Below are 23602 nucleotides of genomic sequence, written 5' to 3'. Positions count from 1 at the left end.
CAAGAAGTGCTGTTTTCTGACAGAAAACTCCTGATGTCTCATTAGGTTATTTGGGCCTGCAGGCCAAAACAGACAGAATCGCCTTCATTACACATATCCTCTGTTTCCATATTCCAATGGAGCTCTTTCAAGTATTTTAATCTTACTAAATCTCAAAGAAAATGGGAAAGAATTAACCACTTTACACATAAACCACGTCTTGGAATGTATGCCTTAAATACTTAGAAGTTCAAAGAAGCACCGCCTCTGAATATCAAGGCATTTCGAAAGAATTTTGTTTTGAATTTTGAAAAGTTACTTTAGCGACATCTGTATATTATATCCACATGGCTAACGAGTCATTTAGAGTTGAGCCAAGTCTTGATGTGTACTAAGCACCATAAAAAGACATATTTTTGTGTCATATCTGAATATCACACCAGAGGATGTACGATTACAGTTATCCCGTGAGGGTTTTCTTTGCACAATTAAGCAAAGCCATGACTGGTAAGCATCATTTATATGAATGTCGTATCAGACAAGCCACACTGAGTTCATTTTCCTCTGATACCAAGTGGACGTCTGCATACCCTAACATTACCTAGCAATTTTATTCATATTTTGAATGACCGTTGTCCATTAGAGAAATAACACTTAAAGACATGAAAAGTAAAGTTTTCATGTGTGCTCAGCATCTGAAGTCTAATCAGCAGAACATTCATGGTGAATGAAAAATGTCTTTTTAATGCAATTATGGACTTATTCTTCATTTTGTAGGGATGATACATGTTACTGTTCAGCACCTCTGCTAGTAAAGTGTCTGATTATGTGTTTGAGGAGAAATGTAAGGATTTTATAGTATTGACCATGAATACCTTCATGATTGTATCAGACATTCAATTTCACAGTCATTTGGCATCTGTATAAACAGATCTATTTTTGATGGCTCTGTTATACAAGACTGTGTTCATACTGGTCAAGTAGTAACTGTAGGGTTTTATAGAACATTTTAGTCAATTATGCTTTTCACACAGTGAGTAGTTTTGAACTGTAGCTGCATTCTTTCCAATGTGTTTCCACAATAACCACATAAACCTACAATATTTATTGTTTTATACATTTAATAATCAAAGAAAAATGTTTTAAAATAACTTTGTGAATTAAGGAATATCATCGTACTTTATTTATCCAACAGTGTATAATGAAACTGAAATTAAATAACATTGAAATAAAGAAATTATATATAGTAAAAATTTTAATAAATGTAAAAATGTACCATTTTTGTCTTTAATATTTGGAGCACATTTTCTTATGTAATAATGAAGAAAAACCCAACATTGGTAAGTTGTATGAACTATGAAGAGTACCAATTGTTTAAACTGTTAAGAGTGCAATTTACCATTCAAATGTTATTGGGGTAGCATGTGCCACACAATACATTAATAATTCTAGTGTTTGCTTGCATTCAAATGGGCCTGGTTTTAGTGGCCAGCATTGTAGTAAATGAAGAACTTCACACTGGCCATTCTGGCATAAAACTTATGTCATGTCTTGTGATGCTGGAGAATAATCAGAGTTCTTTCACCAAATCACTGTCCTTCCCCTTCTCATCTGCCTCCTCTGGCTACCAGTTTGACTTGGATCAAATTCAACACCTTATGGCTAGCCCATCTGGTCGCTAAAGACACCACTCTTCTATGTCTTAAACAGATAATCAGACCCAACACGCCAGCTAGATTTCTCCATTACCCCAGGGCTACCTGTGGGCAACTGCACAGGTCATGTCCCCTGTCTGTTCTGGGCCCCCTAGGTAGTGGAACAGACTTCCTTTGCAGTCTGGACTGCAGAAACCCTAACCTTTACCCGACACAGACCAAAGATCCCCCTCTACTGTATCATGGCTGTCCTGATCTTATTTAGTTATCCTCTGTGTAAATATAGGTTAGCTGTGGCATTTAATTTTGTTTGAAATATTAATTGTTGGCTTGTTTAGCTCTACACTTATTGATTATAAATTAACCATCTGTGCCTTCTTGGTGGTATCATACTTTAGAATTCCTGAGACACTGATGTTCTCCACTTTGGTAAGTCACTCTGGATAAGACAACCTCCTAAGTGCTTGTAATGTAAATGGAACATAATGTGGATTGATTGCTTAATTAAGCGTATATGCATTTGTTTGTTTGTTAGTTTTGTTTTTTTGTTTTTTGCAGAATGAACAGCAGCAATTTGTCCCAAAAATAGCCTAAGGTTATATTTCTGTTATGACTTACAGTTTTACTGAAATTTAAAAATGTATTTATGAATATAAATATAACCTTGGGCTATTTATCTGAGTGCAATTATTTGTACTACAACTGTGGTAATACAATAAATAGTTATTATAATAATAATCATAGAATAAACATAATTTATAGAATGATAGTTCCTGGTAATATGAAGCATCATGGTACTTTTAACCGCTCAGACAAATGATTATTCACAGATAACTTCAATTGCCATAACATGTTCCAAAAAACAACAACAAATGGGCACCACAAGTGATTTCTTTCAAAGTGAGACAATGTGAAAACTACTCACTTGAAAGTTTTGAAGATTTGTTCTAGAAGCCGGTTCTATAGTCTGCAGGACAGTGAGCAGATCTCTTGAATATGGACCAGACTTTTTCATTCATATACCAGTGCCAGCACTGGAAGGGATAAGGAGGAAGGTGTTTTCAAAGCCATAAAGCAATGGAAGAAGCTGATTATTCTTTTATTATTCTTCCTGATTAAAAAAAAAAAAATACATTGGCACTTCACATTTATTGGCATGCCAATAAAGCTCAATTCGACTTTGAGAAGGGATAGAAATGAAAGAAGCACAAGACTCCTGTAAACCAGTTTACATTGTGATTTGCACTCTAATCTGTCACATTTACCTGTATATACATGGTTAATATAGTTGTTATACAAAACATTGATTGTTTATTAGCTGCGACTTGGAAGGGGTAAGCCTTTTGGGTAAATTCTAGAAAGATATGTAGGGTTAACAAAAGACAGAGCAATCTACTTTGCCCGTTTTATTTAAATTAGTTTGTACCAGCAATTACAAACTCAAACAACCAAGACCTTCAGTCAAAACGTTTTTGGTCAAATCAAAAGATGTTTGTCTGCCATTAGCTTTGGTCCAACTTGCTCCATTGTTACTGTAGTATAACGGTGTGTTTCATTTTTTATACACGATCTAATTACATTTTTTCCGAATCTCATAGCTGACAAGCTGCAATAATATGATAATATGATATCATCCTCCTGCAATATTAATAACAATTCACTGCATACATCAATTCACTGAAAAACACAGTTGAATACTTCTTTAATGTCAAGGATATAACTGTGTTTTAATTGTTGAGATCAATTTATATATATATATGAGGGACAGGGTGTGCATTGCTGCCCAATCAAATCATGAACCTCTGTATTCTGTAACTGTACAGTAAAATTTAGTCTGATGAGATGAACTTCTGAGCATTTTCTTGCAATGAAGTTTTCACGAGAGAGATGTTTCTGTTTGATTGTTGTTAATGGTTCTCTATTTTTAGAAATGTAAGATTTTACAAAATAGCAGTGTAATGATTATCTTATTTCTCAAATGGTTTTCAGAGGCTAATCACACTTTATCAAACCAGTCATCCATTAAGACTTCTCATCTGACTGTTGGCTGTGACAAAAACACTGAACTCACATTTTCAATTAAACATATTTTCCCCCTCAAATTAGTTTCACTTCTGAGCATCTGTCATGGCTAGTCCAATTCAGAATTATATCTTCACTTCAGGTTACTCATTTATATACTGATAGTTCATACATATTTTGGCAAGTGTATTTAGTCCCAGACTAAGTTCTCAAAATGTTCAAGCCTACCCCTTGTCTTTTCTTGATAAGGCTTAAAAAAAAAACTCAAATATTGAGTCAGTTTCAAAACATATACCCTGTCCATGTTAGCAGAGCCAGTTTGGTAGGCTGTTTCAGCTTGAAAGTGCCAAAGCCATCCACAATCTAGCAACACAACCTATGTCAACACTAGAACATACTGTAACAACTACAGGTATACTGCATGATGGGTATTTGTTTAATCTACAAACACTACATAAATTAAATCATTCAGAAAATAAGTGGAGAAATAAATAATTATTTTCCAGTGCTGTAGCCTAGATATCTGAGTTTGTACATGAAAGTTCAGCTTCAGAGAGTTTGGCTACTGTGAACACAAAATAAAAAGTAATTACTACATACAGATTAAAACTGCAAATAGATATTGCCTAGTTGAGAAATGGATCATAGAATATATCCCAGGATTACAATTAATCTGGCAATTACAATGATATGTTCCAAACAGTTTGGACTTGCCTGTCTCAAATAAAATGGAAAATCATTGAACTCGTTTTAACCATGCAGTTAATTTTGTTTAATATTTTACTGTTATGGTGTAGGCCACACAACATTGCTCATAATACCCTATGTAATATAGCCCATAGGCTGTTCCCAATGAATCACTGATTAAATGAGCCAATTCGATTATCAAAACCCAGTTGTATGAAAGTGATAACAAATGAACGTAATTCCTATAGCGTTTATTTAGAAATAAAAAACAAAACTCTGTATTTGTAAAATATAGTCTAGTTGAGAAGTTACCATTTCTATAAACTCAAGAAGAAACATTACTTATCAAAGTTCCTTGATAAAAAAAATGTATAGATGGAAACAACAAATTATGCATAAAGTTAGTTACACGTTTGATAATTTAGTGCCATGCGCGGTATCAATAAAGTCCATTCGAAAAGTTTAGCAGACATTTGAAATGTCAGAAAATGGGCCCCTAGTCGCCGAACAGGGCGAGGGACGTTATCACTGGCGATGCAAGCAGGAAGTTTAACCAAACGCTCCCAACAGCGCATGCGCTGTTTGTGGAGAAAGCTATCTAGAGCTGCTGTCGCCGCTATGGGTATAGCGCTGTGTTGAGAGAAAAAAATACACCAATTATTCGTTTGGAAAGGATAAAAAGTTAATTCTTTACAGTGTTGCCATAAAACAAAGGCAAGGGGAGCGACAAAGACGTAATATATGTGGTTTGTCCCAGGTAGAAGAGGGATGGAAAGGTTTGTAAATGATTTAATTTTTATTTCTTCCAGCGTTGGGTGCTCTTACAGTTACACAAAGAGGAACGTTGTTGTTGGACCAAGAGCCCTTTAGCTAATTAAATGTGAATATATTTTTCAGTTTCACGATTTTGGTTGCCTAGCCTATACTTTAAGCTTACCAAAAGTGCAAGCATTGATGGGCCTTTGTTTCGTAGTACCGCTTGGCTTGTTTTGGCCGGTGGCATTCATTTAGGCCAAACTGGTTGGTTAGCCTTAGCTAGCCAAGTGGTTTCCCCTTGTCTCTCCCCTCGTTTTCTGTGCCGATAGCTTAGTTTACTTACTCGCTAGTATTTTCTCAGGCTGGACAAAGGATGCAATACCTAACAAGGTCGTTTGTGACTTAGTTGGCAATCTAAGTTAGTCAGCGAATGCTGGATTGATGCCTGGCAAAATGGCTAGTTTGCGTGCAACATGAAGCTAACCTGTTAGCTAGCTGTGTGGAAGCTAGTGTGCCAGGCTACTATATCTGGTTTAGCTGGAAGTTTAGTCCGTGTATTTCTTGTTTCCAATACATTTGGGGTAGGAAGAGATTTTCTGCCAGCTATTAAAATAAGACACAGGCGTCGTTATAACTTTTAATATTCTTAGCTAGCTATCTGGCTAACCCCATCATGTACGTTAACTGAAAGCCTACAATTTAACTTTTGACTCGACGCAGTTAACAGTGCATCTAACTAAGTAAACTTTGATTCTGATAGTCTAGATTCGGTGGATTAATGGTTTTTTCAAGGAAGGTATAATTGGCTGAAAACACACACAAAATCCGTGAAACTGGCAACTCTATATTTTGGTGCCATATGTTGCATCAAACTTAAAAGAAAGAGACATAATCCCATATGTTTAAGTGGCAGTGACTGTCAATTGTAAATCTGAGTTTATTTGCATAACGTCGGTGTGTGCATGCTTTTTTAGCAGCTTGTTGGTCGAACTTGCCCGGACTTATTTAATTTCGTTTTTTAAGGTTTGCCGCATTAGATTCGTCACCGGGATCATTTACCTTCTTAAAATTCAAAGTGGCATGTTAAATTAAGTTTGGGGGAAAAAAAATGCGACAGAGGCACGAGGTCTTTAAATAATAATAATAGGCCTAATAATACATTTTAAAACCTTTCAGGCAAGCCCTTGTAAAACAGGGCTTGCCTCAGAGCTTATTAGATTACTGTAGAAATAGATGCTAAATTAACATCAAGCTTGCTCATGATACAGTCTACAGGAGACCAAAATTCAGGACATTTGTCCATTGGCTATTGTAAGACCAATGTGCCACACTTCAAATCTAGTATAGTCATAGGCGGGATAATACCCACCTGGGACATAGGTGGGGTGTTTCAGTGTAACCTGAAGTGTATGTGTGGAAAACAGAGCAAAGATGAGGGCCCTTTCAGCTTGGAGACATTGCAGGGAATAGGGCCTAATTGTAGGATTCGTGGAGAGGAATGTCACTCCTGCTTTTCTGCACCTCTTCACGCTTTTTACCGAGGTGACTGATCTTCACCGTCTCCATACAGAAGTACGTCTGTCAATTCGATTTCAGTTTCAAAAAGCTTTGTTGGCATGAAGTATAGCCACTTTACTAAATAAAACTACAATATGGATTATGCTCGGTATAGTTTATTGATTAAACTGCTAGGTTATGGATTAGTTGGGATAAAACAAGCCTGTCTTTGAGTTTATTTGTTAACGTTAAATAAAGGGAAATCCTAGTACTAATATTAAAAGGTGAGTAGCTGCAGTGTGAAATCTGTTTTCTCTTTTTCATTAAATCACTGGGGTCAGTATTCCAAGTAGTCAAAAATAACAATTTGTGCCTCAAATTGTCCTCTTCTTTATTTTCTGTTGACTCACGAATGCTTTCTGACTCATTGTTTTCTATTGACTGAGACCCGTAAAAATTAACTATAGGACCAAAAGTGGCAGGCTAATTTCAGTCCCCCAAAATGGAGCCATTTACCAAATGATAATGTATTCAAATTCAACATAACCTGCACACGTTTGTTGACTGCCATTGCTATTATCACTACCATTTTCTTTCATAATGCCATTCTCCCCGCTGTGGAAATACCACATCCTTTTAAAGAAATCAAAAAGATTTGCCAATGTGTTGTCACAGGTCAGTAGGTTTACACTATCTGTGGAACAACTGCACACTCTGTAATGTCATTCTATCTAATTGATAAATGCTTCAAATGTTAAATAGTCAAGTAATCGGGTTGCCCCCAAGGCCTTGTGGACATTATTTTGCCACACGTTGGCACGTTTTGAATGAGGTTTTAAAATTAAAAACAGCATGAATCCTGGCCTATTCAGGAAAAAATGGCTGCAATTCCTGCATGGTACACTCAATATGGATGCAAGTCCTCTCAAATTAAAGTTGACAGTCTGCACTTTAGCCTGATATTCATTCTTTTCATTTCAAATCCAGTTTGCTGGAGTCCAGAGCCAAGACAAAAATCTTGTCACTGTCCAAATACTTATGGACTGCACTATATAAAAATAGGCTACATGTGCACTCAAGCATGCATGCACCTGCGAAAAAGTGCCATCAATAGGGTAATTACATTTTAAAAAATGTAACGACTGAAGACCTGAACTTCATGTTTCTTGAAATATCGCTTTGGTACGGTCATTTAGCGGCCTGAAGTAGATTTTGCTCTTGTCTGAAAGTGATTCTCTGTCATTACTGTAGCTGCTCCCAAGAGGATAAGCTCTGCCTTTTCTCTTTGGCAGCATACTCATTCAACATCATCTCAAACTAATGATGAGGGGTTCCAAAGGCACATCAGGACCAAATATAGTGCGGCTTCATCAACGGTGACAGTGATGAATTCACCCTGTGTGCTGTCAGTTGAATCACCGTGTTGAATCGCACAAGTACTTTCCTAGGATGCTTTCGCTGGTGACGTTTAGGTAGCGTGCGACACACCCTCTTTTAACGTAAATCTTCTCAGGTAAAGTAAGGGGCTGTAGGCTGTGTGTCATTAGATTCCTCGACCAGACCGGGAGGCCGTGTAGTTTACATTCCACGCTAGCAGTGAATCGAAGCAGACGACCCAACAATGCGTGTTTGGAAGGCGGTGTTTATGCTTTTTCAGGCTCGCTGGGGGAGCCGCAGAGAAAACGTCTCGATGTTCCAGAGACGGAAAAAGAAATATCGTGTGTGGTTAAACTTTGTGTTTGTGCAGCAGTCTTTCTGAGCTGCCCTCCGGACTGCCATGGGGAAACGAGAGAGCCAAGTTCTTAGTCGTGACCCGTTGTGTTGCCATTTTCGTATTTCCTTCTTTTAAGCACCATATCACATATTCAGAATGTTAGGCCTAAATGCTGGAAGTTAGTAGTTGCTGATTTGGTATTGATAATTACTGTCAGTTTCCAAGATTAAAAGGAAGCAAAGCAAAAATTATGCTGCCTGTATAAACTTCAGTATTTCAGATAGCGTATGTCTAGAAGTAGGTTGATCCCCTTGCTTTTTTTTTCTATTGACAGTTTATGCTTTTATTAGCCAAGTAATTTATCGTAAGTGCATTTAAACTGGCTAGAAAAGACGATTTGACCATTCAGATGATTTGTTATGCATTGATTTCCCATACACAGTACATAGCTATCTGTTTGAGTGATTATATTAAAAGGCATGGCATGTATGATATCAGTGTCTTTACTTTAGATTGATTTTGCTGTGTCAGCACATTTGGTTTGAGTTGTATTTGCATGAAACCATTTTCTAATTGGTCTCATTAAGTAACGTGATTCTTAATTTCGCTTTTCCACCAGGATGGGTTGTGCAGAAAATGTCGCCAAGCATGCTGTGATAACCTAATCAACCTTCATATCGCATTCTTCCGGGCACCTCTGTCCCCTGCTTTGTGAGAAACACTCTATGGTGACCTTGCCCATTATGGAATGACATGCATGCCATCCTCAAAACATTTGGTAAGTAGCCTACCAACTGAGCTTTGCCATAGAAAGCTTTACCATAGAAAGCCCAAGGGCTCGGATTTATGAAGTGTCTCGGAATGCTGATCTAGGATCAGGTAACCCCTGTCCATGTCTGATGTGGTGTGAGCTGTAAGGGCTAAACCCAGAGCTTTTGGTTTTGTACAGTCTGCCAGCCTTTCAGATGTCCTGCTGAAATGCTACTCATTCAGATGTAGCCGTTTCTTATGGGTGAAAGACATAATCAACACTGTCACACCGATTTGCAGGAGCTGAATGGGGATCAAGGGAAAGTGAGAATGCGCAAAATTCTGTCTGTGCGTGACATGCATTTTCGCTCCTCTTGAAAGGCTGTTATTTGGAAATGGTTTACATATTTTGGAGGTGATGATTAAAGGTGCACGCCTTCCAAAGAGGTGGGAGCCTTGAATAGCATGGGACGTCTAGATGTTCACAAGCAAATTGGTAGCCACAAGAAGAACCTCAGTTCCTTTTCATTTGCATCCTTTCTTTCCCACTTCATAGGCGATTTGCTGATGATACGGGGTACCCGGTGGTGGTGGGGGGGGGGGGGGGGGTGTTGTGGTTTGTGGGATGGTTAGCGGTGTGGTTTGTGAGGTGGTTTGGGGGGTGGTTTGCAGGGTCTGTCTGTCGGCTCGCTCTGGGTGGGAGTGACCGCGCGTGACTGCTGCTCTTTGTGTTCTCGCTGCAGAAAGGCTAAGCGGTGATATTTAAAGGGGCGTCAGCACTTCCGCCCGAGGGCCTACGCCGGCGATGGCTCAGGTCCCGTCCCCGCCTCCCCCGGGGGAGACGTCCAGCGGAGCTGTGGCAGAGAGCTGGTGCTACACACAGGTAAAGCAGGCTGTGCTGCACACAGGTAAAGCAGGCTGTGCTGCACACAGGTAAAGCAGGCTGTGCTGCACACAGGTAAAGCAGGCTGTGCTGCACACAGGGAAAGCAGGCTGTGCTGCACACAGGGAAAGCAGGCTGTACACAGGAAAGCAGGCTGTGCTGCACACAGGTAAAGCAGGCTGTGCTGCACACAGGTAAAGCAGGCTGTGCTGCACACAGGGAAAGCAGGCTGTGCTACACACAGGTAAAGCAGGCTGTGCTGCACACAGGTAAAGCAGGCTGTGCTGCACACAGGTAAAGCAGGCTGTGCTGCACACAGGTAAAGCAGGCTGTGCTGCACACAGGTAAAGCAGTGCGGTGTGCTGACACACAGGTAAAGCAGGCTGTGCTGCACACAGGTAAAGCAGGCTTGCTACGTGGCTCGACACGTAACAGCTGTGCTCAATAAGCAGGCTGTGCCACACGTAAAGCAAGTGCTCACAGGTAAAGCAGGCTGTGCTACACACAGGTAAAGCAGGCTGTGCTGCACACAGGTAATGCAGGCTGTGCTACACACAGGTAAAGCAGGCTGTGCTCCTTTCTGAAAGTGCTCTTTATTTCCTTAGTGTGCCTTAATCACTGGCCTATTGAGTAATAATAATAATAATAATAATAGTAGTAGTAACAAGAATAATAATAATGTTGTTGTAACTAATATAAATCTTTGCTAATTCCACACATATAGTAGCGATGACAAAAATTATTGTGTGTGTGATGTAATTTGAATGTGTCCCCACTCTGGAAATGGAGGAAGAAAGATTTTAAAAATTTTTTTAAAAAATCTCTCGAGTCCTGCGCTTTGATATTCCAGACAGCCGGTGTGACATTCAGTTTTCTGTTATCTCATTTGTCATATCCAACCACGTCCATTTTTAGTGTGCGATATTTAACCGACGGTTTAAGCAAATCCCACAAATGTGTACTGAAAAAAATAAACAAACAGACAGTGCTTTTGTTCGGTTAGGGTCAAAGGACCTGGTTCCCCCTTGTGTGCTGCGTTTAGTATTTGCTGTACTGGACAGCGTGTTCGTAGTGTCTCTCTCACTTGACTTTTACACGTGTAGCAGTTTAGAGCAGAGATAGTAAGGTGGCGGTATTTTCTTACCCAAAGGTTAAAAAAATATGTAAAAATAAATAAATAAAAACGTTCTGGTCAATATGTTGTGACCCTTAACCATCTCCTGATAACCAAAGTGCCGATGATTTTTCCAGGGAAACAAGTTGACTGTGCTAATGTATGAAATGCCCTGCTCCTAAACAAGGTCATTGGTTCTTAGAGATGTTTAATACTCTCTGCATTAGCCATATACGTGAGTGTAGGCCTTGGGAGGGGGGGGGGGGGGGTGGTGTTGGTTTGTGAGAATGGTTTTGCTTCCATAAGCTGTTTTAGAAACTTCTGAGCACGTGCTAACCCGTGCTTCTGCTTCCCAGGTTAAAGTGGTGAAGTTCTCGTACATGTGGACCATAAACAACTTCAGTTTCTGCCGAGAGGAGATGGGGGAGGTGCTGAAGAGCTCGACCTTCTCGTCGGGTCCGAACGACAAGATGAAGTGGTGAGTTTTTTTTTTTCCGAGCGTTTCCCATCCTCTCCGTCGCTCGAAAACTGTCCCGGAATGAACTAGCGATGTGAAAACGAGGCTTTATGAACCCTAAAACATTTCTGCGGCAGGGTCAAGGTCCCCAAGTGTCCCAACCAAAAATCTGTGGTCTACGGACATTTACTTCACTGTTGAGTGTCAGCGAAAATGGCAGAGACGGTCTCGGGACAGGCGAAGTTTCAATAGTTTAATTAACGGAAAATTGTGAGAAAATGAAGCCTGTAAATGATGCTTTTTGTTTTCTTTTCAGGCGGACGAGCATTAGGGTAGCCTGCTGCGAAAAGAATGCTTTGATACCTTCAGCGATGCGTAGTTAAATAATGCACCGAATAAACGGCTAAACTGCCAGAAACGTGCCCATTACCATTAGGCGTTCATGTCTTCTGACGACGCTGCTTGTTTATTGGCATCCAGTTTGACTGACAGAGCTTGTGTGGCCGGCCTACCAGTGTGTCGGACTGCGTTAAGCGTGTTAAGGGTTGTGATTCCTACAAGGCCGTTTGTTTTACTGTGTCGGGATCAGGACTGTATCGCTTCAGTACGGACTGAAGACGAATAAGTGGGATGGGGATTGCAGTGTTCCAGGTTAGGGGGTGGAGCAGGATGTGATGATGTGGAAACCGGCGGGAGTGAGAGGTGCGTTGCGTGCCCTCGGGGAATCGGTTATATCTTAACCACGTTGCGTTTTGATGCGTTCAGAAAGGGACAGATGCGGGGGTTCCCAGAGGCGAGAGGAAGTGTAGAGAACAGTAGGGGCTCTCGCTCTCTGCGAAACCCCTTGAAAGAATATTTTTTTCTAAAGTCTTGGAAAGCGGTGATCCGAAATGCCCCTGGCACACGGGGATTCCAGATGTGAGGCTCTTGCCCTGAGTGCTGGGATGTGCCCCACGGCCTGGCATTGATTTGGGACCCTGGCAGTGCCAGCACATGGCGCCACCTGTGAGGGAGGGGGCCATTTGGTGCCTCACACCCAGTCCCTGGCAGCAACTTATCTCTCTCTTGCTTTAGTTTAGCCAGAATATTGCAATTGTGGCATCAGAGCTTGGTGGTTCTTACCAGGAAGTGACAGCTCTTTGTTGGATGATAAAACACTGCCCAAGCCTTTGCCTACAAAACCCTGTAGATATTGGTGCATCTGCTGGTTCATTGCCTTTCAGAACCAGAATGTCGTATACAGGTTACAATGCCATTGCCTTAAATTTGAACCATTTATGTTGTATTTGGCTGTTGTTTTTTTCCCCTCTTAAAGAGATCGTTCACCCTAAAATTTGTGTTATTGCATGACAGCCCTCCACGGTGTTTGCAGATTTGATTATAATCTTTATAATAAAGTAAAATAAAATTTGATAGTGAAAATAAATTTTAAAAGGCAACATAAATAAAATGGTCAATTACAAGGGGTCCACAAGGCCTTCTGCTTTAGGTTCAGCTTTAAAGTCTCTCTGTGAAATACGCAAGCAGTTAAAAAGGAACGCACTTCATTCAGAAGGCTGTGTGTTCAGTCTGCAGCCATGACAGCACCTCTGCTTAAATGATCTCATTTTCATTTGAAACTTGTTAAGGAGCCAAAGCGGCTAAGCTGCTGCACATGCTACGTGCTCAGAAGCTGGAGTAATTTTTAAAAATAGTACAACGCAGACCATTATTAGGGTGGACTGTCTCTTTAGACCTGATTTCTCACTGCGCTGTTTTTTGCACTTCTTCTGTTTATCTGCCAGGTGTCTGCGTGTGAACCCAAAGGGACTGGATGACGAAAGCAAAGACTATCTCTCCTTGTATTTACTACTTGTTAGCTGTCCAAAAAGTGAAGTCCGAGCAAAGTTCAAGTTTTCTTTATTGAACGCGAAACGAGAAGAAACTAAAGCTATGGGTAAGGGCCTGCAGAATGTCCTCTTCAGTTGTGTTGTCTTTGATTTCAATGCTTCGAGTCTCACCCAGGCCCAAAAAGTAAGTGTCAAGACTGAAGAATAAGTCTAACAACTACACTTAATCAGCCCAGTAAGTACAGTGGAACACTGGTGTTCGTAGGATAATAGACTTTGTCGATTGTTGCATATTAATACTGGTGGAAATCTTTGTCGTCTTATTTCTAGAAAGCCAAAGAGCATACCGATTTGTCCAAGGGAAGGACTGGGGCTTCAAAAAGTTTATTCGGAGGGACTTTTTGCTTGACGAGGCAAACGGACTCTTACCGGATGACAAGCTCACACTGTTCTGTGAGGTAACTACGTACTCAGACTTTCTCTTTGGTGACAGTACTGGGACAATGCACAGTGATAACCGCCCATGATGTGTCATTGTCTTCTGCCGCCCGCGACCTCAACACAAAGGGCTGTGATTTGAGAGGGGGAGGATAACGTCTTCGGCTGCTTCAGAATGCACAAAATGATTTATTGAAGCGAAAAAAAGTTTGTGATGTAAGGTTGAGTTTTTCTAATATCAGTACCATGTAGGAATTAAGAAAATAAAAAATACTTATATTATCAATTTTATACATGTTCCCCGTCCATTTTTATGAAGGCTGTGTAGAATCTTTAGAGGGCGCTGCACATGTATAATATGACCCTCTTTTATGGGGATCTTCATCCCAAATTTTGTTATGTTGAAAGCATTCACTTCAAACTGCAAAAACATCCTGGAAAAACATTTCTCGTTAATTGGGTCTGTGGGCATAATTCAAAAAAGCTTCCCTAGGGACTGCTTCAGTAAAAAAAATAACATCTTAAAGTCACTTGTAGTCACTTGGGACTAGTTGAAGCCGTATGAATTTGTGATAAACAGTTATCGTGCAATAAACAGATGGGAGAGCCGCAATTGTGACGAGCATTTTAGCGAGGGATCTTAACATTTTTCGAGGGAAATTGGCAATTTCCTCAAGAAGATCAGCAACAAATTGAAGATGCGCTATCTTTCCCGTTTAATTAAAGATATCCTAGGGAAGTTCATTAATTTGGACAGTAATTGGCTGTGTTGTGGAAAACGTGGGTTATCCTTTCTGGTTAAATGTTGGTTTTACATGAAATGGTTAATTGTTTTTCTAGTTTTACAAAGAAGTAAATTGTCAGTCTGTTATTAAAACCCACTTGTTATAATTTACGATTAAGTGCAGAAATGTCCTAGTGCTGATACTGCTTATAGATTGGCTAGCACGCTGTCTTGTAAATGAAGACTCCTATGAAAAGGCATCGGTGACTGGGGTTCATAGCCCTGAGAATCAGAAAGAGCTGACTCGGAATGTTCCAGAAAGTGATGTTTCAAAAAGGTTTCCACCTGCATTTCTATGTTCAGCATAGCTATCTCTGAGAGACGGCTTTCTGATCCTGAAATCCAGAAAGCTTGTTTTATTACGCGCTACAGAAGACTTACACTTTGGGTTATAACTCTAAGTTTTAACTTTACTGATACTATACTAATAGGATGTATTGTGCGTGATTAATTAAATGAAAATTGGTCTTAAAAATGTGCCTCTTTTCCCTGGGCTGTAACCCATGTGAAACCTGTCTCAGGTGAGCGTTGTGCAGGACTCTGTGAACATCTCTGGCCAGTCCAACATGAACATGCTGAAGGTTCCGGAATGCCAGCTGTCGGACGACCTGGGGAACCTGTGGGAGTGCTCCAGGTTCACAGACTGCAGCCTCTACGTCGGGGGGCAGGAGTTCAAAGCCCACAAATCCATATTAGCAGGTATTTGCCATCCCTTGCTGACAGGGGCAGTTTGGAGATTTGGGGGGGGTGACATCATACCCACCCACCCCCCCACCCCTCGAGTCCCCCTACCCCCCTCGTCTGTGTCAGCACGACTGAGCCGCTGTGTGGGTACTGTGACTTACCGTTCCACTGTAGCCAAACACCTACGCAGCTGTGAATTTAAAATCTGTTTCTCCACTTATTTACAGAAATGGTATTTGGTAAATGCTTTTAAGTCGTCAAGTTGATCGATATAATTGATATGTTCTGTAGAAGCAGAAAAATAATGTTAAATGGCCCTAGATAGTACTGCGGCTTCAGAGTTCAGAACAAGACGTTTCAGTGGCATAGCTTTTTTTTTTTATCGTTTCGATGCAAAATATTGAACGCTCAATCTGTAAAGAGCTGTTGGTATGGTGCTATTGAATGGATTTAGATTCAAGCTAGATATGCGTTCTTTTTATTCGTATATCATTAAAGTGTGCACTTTTCTTTAACAGCCAGATCCCCAGTTTTTAATGCCATGTTTGAACATGAAATGGAAGAAAGTAAAAAGGTACGTTTTTCAGGATGCCGCCTAAGATAAGAGTAAAGTTAATGGGTTTTACCGAGCAATTTCATAAATATTTGTGTAATGTTATTATTATGCGCTTACTGCTCAATGTGTGCTGACCTGTCCGCTGTGTAAGCACTTGTGTCGTATTGCACCTGCAGAACAGAGTAGATATCAGCGACGTCGACCCGGACGTTTTCAAGGAACTGATGGGCTTCATCTACACGGGGAAAGCGCCGAATCTGGAGAAAATGGCCGACAACCTGTTGGCCGCCGCTGACAAAGTAGGTCTTGCGAAACGAGGCCGCGTCGCGCGTCATTTAAGTTCTGTACGATGGACGAACATGAGCCCCACGCACTTACGGGTTTCAGAGCACACTGGCACCAATTGGGAGATTATTGGTACATGCCTGCACAGTTTATTAAAAAAAAAAAGAAAAAAAAAAAACTCTTATTGTGATTCACAAATCGTGCAGCCAATAGGTTTTTTTTAAACTCTCGCGGGTGTGGATTGTCTAATATTTGAAGTGGTACTGGTGAGCTGTGAAACACTGAACACATGGGGGGTGACATAGCTCAGGAGGTAAGACCGATTGTCTGGCAGTCGGAGGGTTGCCGGTTCAAACCCCGCCCTGGGCATGTCGAAGTGTCTGTGAGCAAGACACCTAACCCTAACTGCTCTGGCGAATGACAGGCATCAATTGTAAAGCGCTTTGGATAAAAGCGCTATATAAATGCAGTCCATTTACCATTGAACACCATGTATCCTTTGATGTCTGCGTTTATTAATTGTACAGCCATGTCTGAGGATGGTGAGCTTTGTGACCCCCGGAATGTTCCTGGCTTTTCTGCCATTTTAAACCCCCCCTCACAAGACTCCACTGTGTCAGAATTGTCTGATTCCAAATCCGGCGCGGCCTGAGCCAATCTATGGATCTTGCAATAAAAGGCAGAGCAGAGTGGCTGAAAGCTAACGTCCTGTCCCCCCCCTCCCCCTCCCCTCCCCCCCAGTACGCGCTGGAGCGCTTAAAGGTCATGTGCGAGGAGGCTCTCTGCAGCAGCCTCTCGGTGGAGAACGTGGCGGACATCCTCATCCTGGCCGACTTGCACAGCGCCGAGCAGCTCAAAGCACAAGCCATAGATTTTATCAACAGGCAAGTATCGCTTAAAACTCCGCTTGATAAATTCTTGCCGCTTTCCTCAGCCCCCCCCACCCCTCGTTGTTACCGGTTTTAAACGCCCATCTCCCCCCCCCGCCTCTCTTTTCCCACCTTAGGTGCAGCGTCCTCAGACAGCTGGGCTGCAAAGACGGAAAAAACTGGAATAACAAGTACGTAATTAGCGATGTGTGTGTGACACATGATTAATAACAAAGCCTTATCTGCGGGTTCGAGAGGCATTAAAATGCATTGCGCCGGGCGCAAAAAAAGAAAAAAAAACGGGCGGTGCAGCTGGACCGTTCTGCGGGATACTGTATCTCTATATCGGTGTTATTAACCAACAAATATCTGATAAGATTAGGAACGGGGGGCATTGTGAGAATAGAGACATACGATCTCAAGAAGAGTGTTTTTTCTGGCTCTGATCTGTGTCCGTTTTGATGAAGGGCTCCTTCAGTCGTCTGAGGTTATGAATGATGAGCGCTGTATACCATTGTTTGGCTGCATAGATTTAGTATTATTTTTTTATTAACGGGTTCACCCAGTCCCCTGACCATACACAGCAGCAGTTTTCAGTAATACAGTTGAGCTTGTCCTCTGGACCCCCCAAACGGTCTCAAGTGCACAGAACACGTTTTTGTTTGAGACATTTTATCCATAATCCTTTTCTCAAAAGTCACTTATTTTTTTAAATTGTTGTTGTTGCCCATTGTTCCGTTGACGTTTTCGAAGCAGTCAGACCCGTCTCCCGTTTGGTTTTCAGTCACGCAGCGGACATAATGGAGACGGCGGGCTGGAAGTCCATGATCCAGTCCCACCCCCACTTAGTGGCGGAGGCCTTCCGCGCCCTGGCGTCGGCGCAGTGCCCCCCCTTCGGCCTCCCCAGGAAGCGCCTAAAACAGTCCTGACTCGCCCTGGTCCTTTAAAAAAAAAAAACAAAAAAAAAAAACACAAACTTTCACAGGAGAAAACACAAAAAGGAGTCTGCTGGCATTTCTGCTCCCCGCCCTGCCCCGAACCCCGAACCCCAAATTGAGCTATGGAACTAATTCTGGTCTAGAGCGGTTGTTGCTGCTTCTTGGGCAGGAGCAGGAGGGGTGGGTGGGGAGGGGGGGGGACGCTAGGCGACTACTCGACGGCGTCCCGCATCGCTTCTTCAACAGACGGGAGTTTGCTTTTGGTCTTTCCGCTTTATTTACAATCTTTTCTGTGATTTCAAAAAGGCCTTAAACTGTCCGCCATTGCTCCAGAGTTTATATTGTTACTTCCGTATTTAACTGTGTGCCTGTCTTAAGAGACCAGACCTCCGGATTGCACTAGTTCCCATAATGCAGCAGTTTTGATATGGAGTTCTATAGGAATGTTTCGATATGTGTTTGATTAATGGGAAATATTGTGTGTCGTTAATGTTTAGCTCCTTTTGTGACTAGACATTAAAAAAGTGTGAACATTTTGAGTGCAAGGTCATTTCTCTTTACTCTTTTTAAATGACAGATATGCCCCATATTGATGGCAACATTTTCATGGAAAGACACAAGTTTACCATCTTCAAAAGACCACTGTAAAAGTAAATTAGACCTGCAAGGTGAAAATACTTGTGTAACTTGGTATGCTTTTTGAGAATTATTTTGTATGTCTTATACAGATGATGGAACGCATATGTCTATATACTGCACCTTCTTAACCATTGGATAAATATGAATATGTTTACTATTGTCTGTGTACAGCAAACATCTGTTACACATGCGTTAACTTTATTTTTCCACTTATTTCCACCATACAGATTATTCATTTCTGTCGTGATCAGCTTTCCACATTTTTTTCTATCAAGTGGCGAAGCTCTGAATGTTCAAATATATATTCTGTGGTTAAAGAAAACAAAGGTTTTGGAATCAGTGGTTAAACATAAATGCATGGCTCTGTTTTGTGGAAAAAGTATTGGTACTCTTTTTCCTACAGTGATATTCATATACTTGTAAGAATTCAGTTGAGTGGAGTTAATTTAATCCATGTGCAATTGATAATAACCACACAACACTTTCGGCAGTTGCCGATTGTTCGAATGCCAGTGCTGTCATCCTTATGTGCTGTGTGTAACAGTGTTTTAACTCTTATAACAAGAAGTGATCTTACTGGAGCCTTAAAATATACATTTTCTCAACATACTTTGTGCTCTTGTATGTTGCAGATGGTCTACCATATTTCAGAGACGTAGTAGAATTTTGAAAATTAACATTCATTTCAGGATCAGAAAATGGTCCCTTTCGTAATTTGCAACTTTTGTCGGTTGCGTACAGCACGTATGCATAAACCAACCCGAAACATTTAGGTCTTTGGTGGGAAAACCTGCCATTAGTGTGTATAAACAACTTTTTTTTTTTATTCTCTCCCAGCCTGACAGTGAAGTAAAGCTTGAGCTATATGTGACTGAAGTACATGGTTTCCCTATAGAAGAGTTGCCAAAATGCAAAGTCACACCGTCTTGGCATTTACGGGAATAAGTCAGTCATTAGCATTAAGTAGAAACATGTCGATCTTATCTTCTGAAACTTGATCATGTCTAAAATCTGAGAAGGCACATTTTACACAGTCGTCTTCAGATGGAATTTTGCCCTTGATAAACATGGTATTAAATATAAAATTGTGTTTAAAAAAAGAAGTTGTGGTAAACAGTGTTCTTTGCACAGAAAATAAAAGTGTACTATTTTAATATTGCTGACCCATTAATAGAATAGGCTTTCAAAAATAACCGTGCTTATTATTTTTTTTAATCATTAAGATGTATTTAGAGTATGTAATTATATAAAAATAAAATTCTGTAAATGTAATCCTGCTTCAAGTTTCCATTATCTGGAAGTTTATAGAAAGTTCTGGAACTTTGCAGCCAGTTTCAAATGAAGATTGTGCAGAGAAGGAATCCATTCATTGTCTAGAGAGCTGTGCCAATTTCAGGGTCATTGACCTTCCCAAGTTGGGTGATAGCTGCGAAAAGATTCACTGGAGCCCCTGTTATCAAGATTCTTAAGGCTACTGAAACAGTCATTACTTGCCAGGAAGAGACTGAATGATTGTGCAAGTAACCTTGTTTTGTGGACCGAAGAAGTAGAAATGTTGTACGAGTGGCCCCTCACTGATTGTTGAGGATAAAAACTGAATGCTCGTCAGAACATCTTCTGAAACCTTGTTGGATATGTCTTGCCTTTAGGCTCTCGTGTATATGAATATATTTGACTGGAAGTCTGACTCAATGCTACGAGGGTGAAGTTTTGGAAAAAGAATAGGCACTCCATTTCAAAGCGCACTTCCTAGTGTAACGCCTGTAGGTAGTCAAGTAAATGTTCACGACTATCGATCTTTATTCCTTGGTTTGGTAAAGCTTTTGTGGTTTGGAATTAAGATAATGGACAACGGTAAAAACAAAATAATCAAACTAATCTTGAAATTTCTGCTTGTGGGAAGGTCAAAAAACTATCTCTCTTGGGATGTGCCTAAACCTCATGAACTTCTGCAGATGGCATCCCTCAGTGGCACCAAAGCCAAAGAAGCATGTGTAAAATACCGATTACAAGGATGGGAATAATTCGGATTATGTTTTTATCGGAAGTTCCATTACTTTAAAGCGTATACGCCTTGCAATTTGTTCTGCTAATGAATCTCAGGGTTGTGTTACAGGGCTTGAGTACATTTGGAGGCGATTGTATGTGTGTGGCACTCCCCTCATGCCCTCTGAGTCAGTGCTTTGTTTTAAGTCTGTGTTAATACATGTATATGCACACTACGTGAGCTGTACTGTATGAGTAATGAAAGTAATCAAGTTTTCATTCAGAAATTCAGAAAATCTGATTCTCTCCTAAAACTTTTAATACTTTGACATGTTCTCAGGAAACTAAGCTTAATGTACAATGGATACCAAAACAAAGATCAAATCAACTCTTAAGTACCAGGATGTAGTTTTCATATTGCGTGCATGGTTTGTACATGATATTTGGAAGGTGTGATAAGGGGACAAAGAGAGCATTAAATGGTTCTGAAACAAATGTACGATATTATGCATTATGTATCTTTGACATGAAGGGCATCTCTGAATAAACAATGCATCAAACCTGGAGGTTGATGGGCTACAACAGATGAAGACCATGCTTCTGTCAGCTAAAAACAGGAAGATGTGGCTACAGTGGGGAAATGATCACCAGAATTGGAGAATTGATGATGCTGAGTAGATATTAAGGGGCCTAATTTGTGCCAATAAAACGTGTGTGTGTGTGTGTGTGTGTGTGTGTGTGTATATATATATATATATACTGTATATACACATACATATACACACACGCACACAAGGGTGGAGTTAAGGGGATAAGAGGGAAAGCTTCCCTGGGCACTAGTGGTACTGGGGGTCCTTGTAGGTGTGTATGTATGCACACGTGGGTTGGGGGGGATGTGGTTTCTCATTTTTTTTTCTTTCCAACACATGAGTTTAGTCAATTGCTTTAAAGACTGTTTAACTGTCCTATTATGTTTGTGGTCAATTTGAACCCATTCAAGGGTCACTGACTCTAAAAACATGGTTAACATAATTTAAGTATTACCATGTTTTTTTCATTAAACTTAAAGTTCATGAAAAATAATTCAAGTAATGTCCTGTACATATTTTGTACGCATCTGTGTTTTTTGGGGTCATTTTGACTCCAAGCTTAATAGTTATATAAAACCTGAGATGTAGTAAACTTCTAATACTGAGGGCACTTTCACATTCATTTTTATGATCTTCAAAAAATGTTTTCTTGCTTTAGACCTGTATCATAAGACATTCCCCACAGCTTCCATAGGAACTATACCTGGGTTAGGGATACAGCTATGGCTAGGGTTAAGCTGGCAGTATACTCAATAAGAAGAAAGAACCTCAGGATTGAGAACCACTGGCAAACATGTCCACGAACACTGTTGTCGGTATACTCAGTGAGAACACCGCACCTTTTAAAGTCACACCACGCTGCTGGGGTGTGAATAATTACAAATAATTATGAGGCAGCTATTAACCGGGGTTGGAATCTCACCCATCTCGCGGCTACGCCATGGATTTATAAAGAGAAGGGCTACGCGAGATCACAACACAAAACAAAAAGTTTATGCAAAAGAAAAAGAAAGGTGAAGGAGATGGTACGTTCGCCCTCTAAATCAGAGGAGGGCGGAGAATGGAAAGTTTTGTCTGTACATTCGGCAAATGCGGAGTTTAGACAAAGGGGTCCACTTTCTCTTATTTCCGAATGTGTGCTAGGCGTTTTGATGGCTTGCTGAAACGAGTAGCACCATTCATCAAACATGCTGGAACTCAGAATTCCCATCTCCGCAGAAGAGAGATTGGCGTTGATTCTCCGTACATTATCATGTGAAGTCTGCTCTCTGAAATCTCAACTGTGACGTAACCAACCATGTGACATTTGTATGAATAGCTGAGAGGGGGAGGTCGGAGAACAAGACAAGAAAGAAGTTATCCAAAAGTTCTCCCTGCAGGCCGTCACACACTGCACAGTAAGAAAACACAACACAGCGTCTTTTTATTCTTAAGTTATTCTAGGGTTACAGCTAGGGTTAGGGTTAGGGTTACAGCTAGGGTTAGGGTTAGGGTTAAAGCTAGGGTTAGGGTTAGAGCTAGGGTTAGGGTTAGGGTTAGGGTTACAGCTAGGGTTAGGGTTAGGGTTACAGCTAGGGTTAGGGTTAAGGTTAGGATTACAGCTAGGGTTAGAGTTAGGGTTAAAGCTAGGGTTAGGGTTAGAGCTAGGGTTAGGGTTAGGGTTTCAGCTAGGGTTAGGGTTACGGTTGGGGTTACAGCTAGGGTTAGGGTTAGGGTTACAGCTATGGTTAGGGTTACGGATGGGGTTACAGCTAGGGTTAGGGTTACGGTTAGGTTTTGGGTTACAGCTAGGTATAGGGTTAGGGTTAGGGTTACAGCTAGGGTTAGGGTTAGAGCTAGGGTTAGGGTTAGGGTTTCAACTAGGGTTATGGTTAGGGTTAGGGTTACAGCTAGGGTTAGGGTTACGGTTGGGGTTACAGCTAGGGTTAGGGTTAGGGTTATAGCTAGGGTTAGGGTTACAGTTGGGGTTACAGCTAGGGTTTGGGTTAGGGTTACAGCTAGGTATAGGGTTAGGGCGTGGAATATTACAATGGCTCCCCCCATCACAGTACACAGACCACGTGGTTGGTCGGGGGAGACCAAGGGCACGCACGGGCCTACGCCTGTCGAGCACAACTCTCAATCGTGGCTATAATCCGGGATGAAGGTTTGCTAATTTAACAGGAGTATGTTCTGGTGAGCAAAAGAGGAGTCTTTCACAGCGTGATTGCGCTGCTACTTTCCGTTGTCCCTGGACAACATACTCGACCAGTCCACATCCATGCTACCATGTACACGATTTTATGTTTTAACGAGAGGGTGATTATGGTGAGCACAATAGGAGTCATGAGCCGCGAGATTGCGTCGGCCACGTTCCAGATGTCCAAATAGTTCCCCCAACGAACGCACGAGCCGGCGAAAGACCGATCGAACGAACGAGCGGCCGGGCGATTGCACGAACGCATGGTCAATCTGGCAACCAGACGAACGCTCTCAAAAGCCCGGACCGAC

General features: G+C 41.1%; 1 protein-coding gene across 1 annotated transcript; it reads left to right on the top strand.

Moving 5' to 3' along the window:
• Nucleotides 1–4902: 4902 nt before the first annotated feature.
• On the top strand, nt 4903–18436 carry spopla (speckle type BTB/POZ protein like a). Its single transcript, XM_064310203.1, has 12 exons — nt 4903–5119; nt 8930–9088; nt 9804–9943; nt 11414–11535; nt 13299–13450; nt 13674–13801; nt 15087–15264; nt 15768–15823; nt 15982–16104; nt 16832–16974; nt 17097–17150; nt 17744–18436. Exons 3-12 carry the CDS (start codon nt 9866–9868, stop codon nt 17886–17888), a joined length of 1179 nt encoding a protein of 392 aa, XP_064166273.1. The 5' UTR covers nt 4903–5119; nt 8930–9088; nt 9804–9865; the 3' UTR covers nt 17889–18436.
• The last annotated feature ends 5166 nt before the right edge of the window (nt 18437–23602 follow it).

This window comes from Anguilla rostrata, chromosome 15 (assembly GCF_018555375.3).
Source record: "Anguilla rostrata isolate EN2019 chromosome 15, ASM1855537v3, whole genome shotgun sequence".
Lineage (NCBI taxonomy): Eukaryota > Metazoa > Chordata > Actinopteri > Anguilliformes > Anguillidae > Anguilla > Anguilla rostrata.
This window is presented reverse-complemented; position numbering and strand designations above follow the sequence as displayed.